Source organism: Hyperoodon ampullatus (genome assembly GCF_949752795.1).
Source record: "Hyperoodon ampullatus genome assembly, chromosome: 1".
Taxonomy (NCBI): domain Eukaryota; kingdom Metazoa; phylum Chordata; class Mammalia; order Artiodactyla; family Ziphiidae; genus Hyperoodon; species Hyperoodon ampullatus.
In genome coordinates, this window is record NC_136914.1 from 215,189,307 (window position 1) to 215,201,109 (window position 11,803).

Below are 11,803 nucleotides of genomic sequence, written 5' to 3' on the forward strand. Positions count from 1 at the left end.
ATAGTGATTATGTAATCTTGCCTCTTAGTCTTTTTCTTTTGCTTAATGCTATCATATACATTTCCCCCAGTTAATTACACTGCCAATTAATACCATTTAAGATAAATATATAGTAGTCCAAGTGGTTATACCACAGTTAATTTAATCATTCATTTATAGTACAGCATTTAAATTGTTCCTATTTTTTTCAACTATAAATAACAGTTCTATGAACACCTTTGTACACAAAGCTTCTTCTGTACTTGGAATTATTCCCTTGGGATAGAGCTCATAAGTGGAATTATTGCACTAAATGGCATAAACATTTTAAAGATGCTTGCAATAATTTACATTCATCAAATTACATTCCAAATATATGCAGTGTATACTGCCACAGCAATGGATGAATTATCTCTGTACCACACTGTTGCCAATTTTGATTATGGTCATTTAAGTACGTCTTTCAAAATCTGATAGAAAATTGATATTCAGTAGTTTTAATCTGTACTTAATTGATAAGCAGTATAACTGAATTACCTTTTCTTATTCGTCTTGGTATCTCTAGTAATTTGCATATTGTATGGACCAAAGGAAGTGTTTAATACATGTTTGCTGGATGAATACATGAATGAAAAACTATTGATTTTTAGTGTCTTCTTACTGATTTTTTTATCAGTTAGTTGTTTGATAAACTGTTATCCTTTGTCATAAGTACTGTAGATTTCACCCAGATTATCATTCAATGTTGATGACATTTTTGACACATAGAATTTTAAATCTTATGTGTTAAGTCTATTAATCTTACCCTTTTTGGTTTCCTTAATCACACTAAAGGTTTAATAACCAGTCCTTCCTACTTTTCACTTTTTTCATGGCTTGACTTTTAAAATATTATTTCTCTATAGTAATTCATATGGAAATTATTTCAGTGCCATTTAAAGACAAAATACTCCTTTTTAAAGATATATATGTCATTCTCTTTCATATCCAATTTATTTCTGAGAGTGGGTTTGAAAGTTGATTGTGTGAAAGTAGAATTTCAATTTTCTAATTATGCCTTCCTTCAGTCCAGGCCACCAGCAGACAGGTAGGAACTTTCATAGGTGTGTAAGGCTGAACTTGAGAGATCTACTGAGAAGGAGGTAAAAGAGAGGGGGGTCCTACCAGCATCTCCATTACTTCAAATCCTGGGTTGGGTGGCATCTCCTTTTACCACATATTTTCTATTATCTTCCTCATCCCCACACCAAAAGGGGTTGTTCGTAAGGGTAAACATATGAAAATGAAAAAAAAATCTGCATAATGATATCAAAGGTACAAATGAATTTTGGAAATGATTAATATTATATATGGCTCATATAATAAGCAAAATTACTTCAATGTTTGGTACCTTTGCAAATAGGCACATTTATATCAGAATATAACATTTAAAATAATCAACTGATTTCTACCATAAAAATTTCCCTTGTATTTACTTAGAAGCTTTAATAACTACAGTGTGTGCCAAGAATTCACAAAACAGGGGATCTCTGTTAGCTTGAAGGCTACATAATCAATGCTGTAGAAGCACTTCTGTTAGTGAATAAATGATGAAGTTGTACCAGAAAAGATGCAGTCAACAGAAATATTCAACAAAATACATAGCTAACAATGATCCTGGAATTAAATGGGGATTTTAACATCTTATAAATGTTAAAAAAAAGAGAGAGAGATGATATGGGTTGGTTACATACACATAATTTTTGACTAGTATTTTCCAGAAGCTTTGGAACTGAGATCTTCTTACACTTGTCCACTTTGAGTTCATTCCTGTTAATAATACAGAGTACTGCAAAGTAAATGTGCATTATTTTCTCAATATAGACTGGATAACAATTCTTATTACTCTGCTAAATGATGATTATCCTAAATAATGTTACACAAACACTCCCACAAGTATTTAAGGATACATTTATAAAAGTGTTTCTAATTATGAATATTTAAGAACTCATACATCCATCAGTGGGAGGAAGGTTACAAAATATGGCATCTCCATACACTGGCATTAAAAAGAATAAAGTTGATTAGTATGTATTAATGAGAAATGTCTGTACTTTCTAAGTAATAAAGCAAACTACAGACCAGTACGTGTGATCCTATCTTTTTGCTAAACACACACGTGCATGCGTGTGCACAGGTGTATGTGTGCTTGGAAACTCTGAAAGGATATATGCCAAACTTTTAACACCGGTTACACTGAGGGTTTCTGGAGAAAGACAATGAGAGAGGAGACTCATGTTTTACATTTTTGTAATGTTTTGAGTTTTTTATTTAATCAACATAGCCTACTCTCATAATTTAAAAGTATCTATACATATTTGGTAAAATAAAAAATACGTATGTAAATACACATTTTTCTGTGTATCTTTTAGAGAGGTTAGAAGTATTTTAACATCATCATGTGCTTATACCTTCTTATAAATCTAAGGACCATCAATGTGACCTCTGTGACCAACTTAACTGGATGACCTTTTCACTGAAGAGGCAACAGCACTGATTTACTACTTCATATAAATGCATTTAGAGTCTCTCAGTAGCAGGTGTATATTAACTTTTGTGCTGTTTCCATTACATGCTGTTCACAAAACCACTCTATCTTCAAATGTTCAGAAAGAAAATCCCATGCTGTTGACTTTAGAAAAAAATTCAGCAGGATTTTAGAAAAAAATTTTTTCCTTGTGATGAGAACTCTTAGGATTTAGTCTCTTAACAACTTTCATATGTAACATACAGCAGTGTTCATTATATTTGTCATGTTGTACATTATATCCATGGTGTTTATTTATCTTATAATTGGAATTTTATACTTTTTGACTGCCTTCATCCAGTTCCCCCTCCCCGCAAACCCTGCCTCTGGTAACCACAAATTTGATCTCTTTTTTTATGAGTTTGTTTGTTTTTGAAGTATAATTAACCTGCAGTACTTTATTATTTCCTGTGATTTGATATTTCTGTATCAAAATGATCACCACGATAAGTCTAGTTATGCTATGTCACCATACAAAGATATTACATAGTAATTGACTATTTTCTCCACACTGTACATTCCATACCTGTGATGCATTTATTTTGCAACTGGAAGTTTGTACCTCTAAATCTCCTTCACCTATTTCTTTCCTTCCACCATCACCCTCCTGTCTGTCAACTACCTCCATGCCTATAACTGTGTTTCTGTTTTGTCATGTTTGCTCATTTGTTTTGTTTTTTTAGATTCCACATGTAAGTGAAATCATACAATATTTGTCTTTCTCTGTCTGACATATTTCACTTAGCATAATACCCTCTGGGTCCATCCATGTTGTTGCAAATGGCAAGATTTCATTTTTTTATGGCTGAATATATATATATGTATATATACACACACACACACACACACGCTACAATTTCTTTATCCATTCATCTATTGATGGGCACTTAGGTTGCTTCCATATCTTAGCTATTGTAAATAATACTGCAATGAATATAGGGGTGCATCTATCTTTTCTAATTAGTGTTTTCATTTTCTTAAGATAAATACCCAGGAGTGCAAGTTTGGAATCATATGGCAGTTCTATTTTTAATTTTTTGAAAAATTCTCTACTGTTTTCCAGTGGCTGTACCAATTTACATTTCCACCAACAGTGCATAAGGGTTCACTTTTGTCCACATCCTAGCCAACACTGTTACTTGTTGTCTTTTAGCCATTCTGACAGGTTTGAGGTGGTAGCCCGTTGTGGCTTTGATTTGCATTTCCATGGTGATTAGTGATGTTGAGCATCTTCTCATGTGCTTGTTGGCCATCTGTATGTCTTCTTTGGAAAAAAAATGTCTGTTCAGATCTTTGCCTGTTTTTTAATCAAGTGGTTTGTTTTTTTGATGTTGAGTTGTATGAGTTCTTTGTACATTCTTTATAGTTACATTTTCTTTTTTTTTCTTTTTTAAGAATCTAGGCCAGTTGTTTTGTAAATGTCCTTCAATTTAGATTTATTTGTTCCTTTGAGATTAGATTCAGGTTAAATAATTTTGGGCAAGAATAATATATAAGTAATATTGTGTCCTCAGAGCATTGTATCAGAAGGTATATAACGTCAGTTTGTTTCCTTTTCAGTTATGTTAGGTTTGATCCCTTAGATAAGATTGTGTCTGTCAGATTTCTTCAGTGAGAAAATATTTTTTTCCATGGATATTTACTAAGTGATATAGGGGATGACTCTGAGACCTTTTGCATAGCCTTTTTCCCAATAACTTTTCATGCAATCATTTTAGTGTCCACTAATGATTCTTCCCTGAGTCAGTTATTACATTGGTGGTTGCAAAGTGGCAACTTTCTAATAATGGAATTCCCTCTTCTTTTATTAGCTAGTAAAATTCTGGGGGAAAAAAGACAGAAGTTCCCCTTCCTCTTACCCCATCCTTTTAATTTCTCCTTTTTAAGATTTTCTATGGATTCATGGATTTCTTTGTTATTTCATGTGTTATAATACATTATTGTCACTATTTTTGATGCTCAAATTGTCCCAGATTTGGCTAGAGGCAGTCGCTTGAACTAAATTTTTGTGTCTTTTGACATTTTCCCATCAGTTTTTGGTCACTTTCCTTCCTTCTTGTGCAACAAAATATTCTAGGCTCACCTTGTATATTATAATACCTACCTCAGCCCTGGGACCAATTATTTCAAGGAGTCCTGGTGTCTTTTAGTTGGTACTGGTTTTAGAAGCTAAGATTAGCATGCTAGATGTGCTCGTTACTACTGGGTGTCATTGCTTCTGAATACTTTAAACGGACAGAAATAAAAATACCATTTTTTTAAATCATGATTTTTTTTATACTGATCCCTTCCATTCAAATCCAAAATGACAGGTTTTTTTTTTCCCTCTTCCCTCCATTTTCTATGTATATCTTCCTTCTTCTAGTGAAAACTCTGGTTCTTAACAACATCAATGTAATTATCCATTTCTTACAATCTTGTAAAATAATTTTAGAATTACTAGCTGTGTACCTTCACTAACAACAAAAGTAGTAAATAAAATTTAAGATTCCTTTATTATTCTTATTGCCTTACAACATATCCCACTGAGGGTTATAGACTACTATGTTTGAAAATTACTTGAATTAATTCTTTTTTTTAAATCTGTGATTATAAATTTGAAAAACAGGTTTATTTGTTTCTGTTTGTGTTTAACTCAACTGTTATTTTGTGTTAAACTTTATGGTCTTTTCCTCAACTTTATTTATTTAATTTTATTTGTCAAATATGTAAATAATCATCAAGATTCAAAAGTCAGAAGTATATAAGAAAGATGTACCCAGATGAGTTTCATTTCATTCCATATCTATTCCACCCCATTTTCACTCACTACTGTAGGTGACCATTTTCACTAGTTACTGGTTTATCCTTTCTGTGTTTCTTTTCATCTTTATCTTCATTCTTTTTATACTGTATAATACTCCATTATATGGATGTGCTATAGTTTATTCAACCAGTCTCATAAGAGTGGACACAGGTTGTTTACTATATTTTGTGATTACAAATAATAATGCAACAATAACTTTGTGCATATGTTGTTTGTTTTTATAGGGTGTATTACTGATGTGGAATGGCAAAGTCAAAAAGAAAATATAAATGTAGTTTTGTTATATACTGCCAAATTCTCCTCCTTTGAAGTTTAACCATTTTAAATTCCCCCATCAATGTCTGAGTACACCTGTTTATCCACAACCTTATGAAGAAAGTGTGTTATCAAGTTTTTGGAGTTTTACCAATCTGATAGATGAGAAATTATATACCTGTGTAGTAAATTTTCAAGTCTTTATTATGAGTGAAATTGACCATATTTTTATCATGAGTAATATTAAGCACTTTTCAAATGTTTAGGGATGATTTTTATACTTTTTTCTGTGAAGTGACTGTTTATGACTTTCCCCCATTTTTTAATCAGAGTTTTGGTCTTTTTTCCCCTTGATTATAAAGTCCCTTTACATATTAGAGAGATTACACTTTTATCTGTGATGTATGTGGCAAGTATTTTCTCTCAGATTGTCATCTTTTGACTTTACTCATGTGTTTTGCTATGCAATTTTTTAAATGTAATTGAATTGAATACTCATTTTTCATTTATATTTTGAGCCATAGTGAGAAAGTTCTTGGCCACAACCAGCTTATAAAGGAATTTCCCTATTCTTTCACTTTGTCCTTAGATAGTTTCATTTTTTACACTTAAATCTTTGATCCAGTTAGAGTATATTTTGGTGTATGCTATGAGATACAGAGCCAATTTTAGCTTTGACAGTCCATTTATAGCCACATAGCACATAGCCATCCGGTTTTTCTAACACAGCTTATTAAAAAGTCAGTCTTTTACAGTGGTTTGAGGAAGCTCCTTTCGCATATGCTAAATGTCCACCCGTCCCTTTTAAGCTATTTCTGTCTTCTGTGTTCCACTGCTCTATTTATATGCCACTACTGCACTCTTTTAATTATAAAGGATTAATGGTATGATTTAATATCTCATAGGGCTAGTCACCTTTCTTTGTTTTCTCTTTTTTCAGGGCTTTCTTGGAAAAAAAAATTCAAGGGTTTTTCTAGAATGTTCTTTTACTTTTTTTCATATGAACTTTAGAATCAAATTCGCCTAGCACCAGGGGAAAAAAGTGTTAGTATTTTTATTAGGATCAAATTAAGTTTTATTTAACTGGGGATAGTTAACATTTTTATGATGTCCTATCCATGAAAAAGTCATGTTAATTATTGCTGGTGACAATGAAGGCTACTTATTTTTGTTTGCTAATTTTGTGTCTTGTCACCCTACTGAATTATTTTATTGTTTGAGTTGGTTTTATCACTGATTCATGGGTTTCCCAAGTATGTTTTCAGATTACCTGAAAAACGAGATAGCTTTATTTCTTCTTTCAAATTCTTGTTCCTCCAGTTATCTTTCCTAGACTAATTTTAATGGCTGGTTCCTTACAGAATTATAGAGAATTAAAATATCTTTCCAAATTCTTTAGTGTTAACTTGAAATTCTGATAACAGAAGCTGCAAATCTGGCACTATTCATGTAATAAAGAATTATTATAAAAGTTTACTAATGAACTAATTAATAGAGTGAATTTTTCCTTTAAAACAGACTTAGAAAAGAATTAGAACTTTATAAGGAAGATGACATGCAAAGTGTTTATGATGCTCTCCAAACAGAAGTAGAATTTTTGCAGTTGGTAAGCCATAATTGATTGTTTAACTTTTGTTCAGCACTTTTTTTTACTTACTGGTAAGAATGATTTTACTGGAATACATCTCATTGAATTAGTATTGTGCCCTTCACATGGATTTGCACTAGATACAAAAAAACAAAACAGGGCTTCCCTGGTGGCACAGTGGTTAAGAATCTGCCTGCCAATGCAGGGGACACGGGTTTGAGCCCTGGTCTGGGAAGATTCCCCCATTCCGCGGAGCAGCTAAGCCCGTGCGCCACGACTACTGAGCCTGCGCTCTAGAGCCTGCGAGCCACAACTACTGAGCCCACGTGCCAAAACTACTAAAGCTCGTGCACTTAGAGCCCATGCTCTGCAACAAGAGAAGCCACAGCAATGAGAAGCTCGCTCACCGCAAGGAAGAGTAGCCCCTGCTCGCCACAACTAGAGAAAGCCCATGCGCAGCAACAAAGACCCAATGCAGCCAAAAAAAAAAAAAAAAAAAAAAAAACACCAAAAGAGCAACAACAAACAAAACTAAGGTCATGATATAAATCTGTGAAATGTTTTGAGTCTTGGAGAATTAGATGCTGCATAAGGCAAGTTATATCAATATATAAAGAGAATATGTACAATTTCAAACTAAGTTAAAAAAAATTCAAACCTGACCTCACAATATCCCCTTGACTGAAACTGTTATTAGAGGATTAATGCACTGAAGAAGTTTAACTATCATAATGCTTAAAAGCTTTTTGTTTTTGATGGGCATAAATTATACTTTGATTATATTTGATCCTAAAACTTTCTTATTACAAATTTTTATGATTTCCAGAACTTTGGATTCAATTATTGGAAACTTATTTTCAGATTGTGTGGGAGCACTTCAGATTGCTTTTAACCTCTTACTTCGGTTGTTTATAAAATGAACACAGTATTTGTCATGCTCTATTTTAATAGAAGACATATATAGCTAGCTTTAAAGTATGTTAAAATACAGTTTTAATTTAATACACTACATTTTCTTCCATATTTATTTTCTGGAAATATTTTCTTATTTAAGATTATCCAATAGGTATGTTAGGATTTATATTTTATAGGATTTATATATTTATAAAAACTTTCAATAGTAAAATTTAGAAATACCCAGAGTTATTGTTGTGCTAAATTTACATGAATTTTATGTAATTCTTTTATTAAGAATTTCATTTCTCTCATGAATAATTGTATGTTTTCATTTCAGACATTGGCACAGAAAGATCTTCAGGAAACAGATAACTTGTAGAGAAGTGATCAGCTATCAAAGATATGATCAAGCATCTTAATATCAAATCTTTGTGGTAGATACATGAATGATATCCATTTCTCGTGGAAAACGTGAGGTTTAAAATGTTCAAAGTTGTTCATATCTAGAATTGATATATTAGCACTTAAAAAAATAATTTTTTGGTCTTGTTACCTGCTGAAACTTAAGGGTTTTTATGTGGTTTGATTTTATTTCTAAAGGAAGAAAAAAGGAGAAACAGATATTGTGTTCTCGGGCTCCTTATTCCCCGCCCCGACCCTTAAGCTGATCTGTACTTTCTGATGTTGTTCTTGCAGTTTACCTCAGATCCAATCAAGTGTAGGAAGAAAAGCTCAGATTATTGACCCAATTTTGTCAGTGCCATTTGCACCAACAAAGATGCTTACTTTCATTTTAATCCTTCTGTAATCATAAGTTGTCTTTTGACAGAGGCCTTCTGAGGCCTTTCATCTACAGAAGCCAGCTTTCTCCACTTTTCTCTAAATGTGTCTACAGATTTAAGTCTGGGACACCTGCAGCCACTTTCCAGCACTTTGTGCCTGCCAGTTTTCTTCCTAATGCCAGTGTTGGTTAGAATGAAATAAGTCATCTACTTGGGGAGGTACATAGTCTCCTTATGGCCATCAGGATTCATTTTTGCTGGTGGCCTAAAATATTGCAACTGAAAACAGTGTACTTACGTTTGGATCAATCATGATATTGCCACCAAATTTCCAACATCACATCTCTTTCTGCTGTTAGCAGTCCTAACTAGGAAGAAAGGTGTATTTTCACCTGTTTCTTAAAAAAGTGTATTGAAACTATTCAACAAGGCCCTAAATTGTGGTAGGCAGGGGAGGGGAACAAAAGCTACTTTAAGGATATAACTCAAAGTTCTGAGTGCAAATGTTTTCTTTTATGATTTTAGTTGAATTAGTTTAATATCAAATATGAGATGTTTACAAATGTCTTAGATCTATTAATGTTAAGGTAGTCTTGTTTCAAATCAAGTCTTATTTGGGCATAGCTTTTTGTATAGGTTGCTTTACATCCTTATTTTTTTTTAAAGTAGCAAAGTTAAAACTCTCCTTTGAGATGTGTACCAATTGCCATCTGTTTAAATAATTTTCATTTTCAAAAGTTATTTTTATTTTGATTCTTTAAATATTTAAGAGTAAATTACTTTTGCTTAAGAAGAAAAACAATGAATGGTACCAGAGAATTGCAGTCTGTTTTATATGCAAATGCAGAGTGGGAAATGGTTACTGGGATTAGTCATGACTTCAGTTCTGTCTTATTTTAGTCCATTTGTCTAACCACATTCTAAGTTCTAAGTCTTCTGAATATTTATTATTAAATGTGTATCACATCATGAATATGCAGGCTAAGTTTACATGTAAAGCCTTTTTCACAGTAATTTTTGTTCATTATTGGTTTTGTAGCTAAAATATCAATGTGAATTAGAGATCTGCCAGTTATTTGCACAACTAACACACAATGGCGTATATGCAGAATAAACTCTTACTGATATAACAGTCTTGTCATGTCTTCACATCATATAGAATATCTAGATTAATATTCAGTAATGAATCAGAATTCATATGAATTGAATTTGAGACAAAATGGGAGGTTCATAATGTATTTTCATTATTTCAAAATGCTTAAAATGCGTATTTTAAGATTTAAACTATTTTTTTTCAAACAATCAAATGATTGTTTTAGCACTGCATGGTAGAGTAATACAGTGCACTGCCCGTGTAATACCAACCAGAATAACTGGGACTATTAGAATCAATGTAATCAAAGGCACAAGTTCACTGAAAAAAGGAAATACAACAATCAATAGAAATTGCAGTGTACGAAGCTACACTGTCAGTATATCAGCAGATTAGGTCTGTTTTTAGTTTTTTTAAGAATTAGTAATTCATAAAACTCTTAAGTAGGAAAAATAACTGAAATTATCTAAGTAAAAGTGTGTCTCAGACTGACTTTGCTCTGGAAGTAAGACTTTGGCTATATAAAAAGGCAATTTTTAAATGAATGCTCATTCATTAAATAAATTCATTAAATTTTCCCTATACTTAGTTATAACCAAAGCCTAACTAACCCAGAGTAACACTGATACATCTCTGAGGTTCCTGGCTTGCCACCATAGTTCTTTACTCTAATGGAAGTTCTTTCAGAAGCAACTTCCTAATTATCAGCCTTCCACTGGGGTTATATAATACTAGGATGTATAGATAGTTTGCTGCATATTTTTCCTGCTGATTAATGGAGCTATTTGGCTAGGGGAAAAACAGCAACAAAATTATAGGATGTAGAGCATGACCACTGGACTGGAAATTCCTTTCTTTATTCCCTGGCCTAATTATTGAAATGGGAGGAAAAAGCAAAGAAAAGTAAAAGTTTTAAAGTGTGTACAGTCAGGAAGATTTCTAAAGTACTCATTGTTTCATCAATAGTAGTGTTTTCTTCTGTAAAAGAAACAAAAATTGAGGAGCACATTGCCTATGTTTTTTCTCTTGAAACTTGAAAAACCATGATGAGATTCTTAAAGTCCAAGATAAGTTTGAAGTCATTGTATTGTAATGAATTGGAATCTAGAAATGACTCTAAAACAGAGTCAATTGAGATTTGGTAATTTATTGTAGAGTAGAAATTATGCTGAGAAAAATCTATTGAGTCTTTTACCAGAAGGACAATCAGTAATTCAGTTGGCTAGCTGCAGATAGACAGACAACATGCACTAGACGGGCCCTGTTCTAATCTATGCTGAGGACAAAGTCCCTTTCTATTTCATACCAATCAATCATACATAACTGTGTCACATTGTTATGAATAAGTCATTTATTTGCAGTCCAGAAAACAGTAGCAGTTCAGTGACATGATTAGAAATAAATATGATATGGTTTTTAATCCTGGGTGTAGAAGGGTAAGGTGTTCTGTCATTCAAATATTTACTTATAGTATGAAATTTGCTATTTAAAGTTTTCATTATACTAAAAAATATTTTAATATCTGAAGCAGATTATTTTAGTTCAACTTTGATGTTTCTTGACTCCTCTTCTCTCCTTTGTCATCCTGAAAAACTTAAGCAAATACATTTGCCTTTCAGAGTCTAGTTCAGAGCATTTTCTGTCACAGGAATTTGTTTCAAGATGTGAACTAAAAATGAAAAATATTTTTTGTCATTAACCTGAAGCAGGGATTAGGTCTCGGAGTTTTGTGGCCCTTTTATCTTAAGACAACAGATTTTTCTTTTAATGGAAGAGTGGGAAGAATGAAGTTATCTTTGAAAATGTTGGAGGTAGGAAATGCATTATTAGTTGCATT

General features: G+C 32.4%; 1 protein-coding gene across 1 annotated transcript in view; it reads left to right on the forward strand.

Annotated features, from left to right (window-relative positions):
* Window positions 1–8,470, forward strand: part of CCDC172 (coiled-coil domain containing 172) — a gene marked incomplete at both ends in the record, with an annotated part of 47,307 nt that extends 38,837 nt beyond the window's left edge. Inside the window, 2 exons of the mRNA XM_079713677.1 lie at window positions 7,125–7,212; window positions 8,429–8,470. Coding sequence (XP_079569803.1) covers window positions 7,125–7,212; window positions 8,429–8,470 — 130 coding nt within the window. The remainder of the gene's footprint in view (window positions 1–7,124; window positions 7,213–8,428) is intronic.
* Window positions 8,471–11,803: the final 3,333 nt, after the last annotated feature.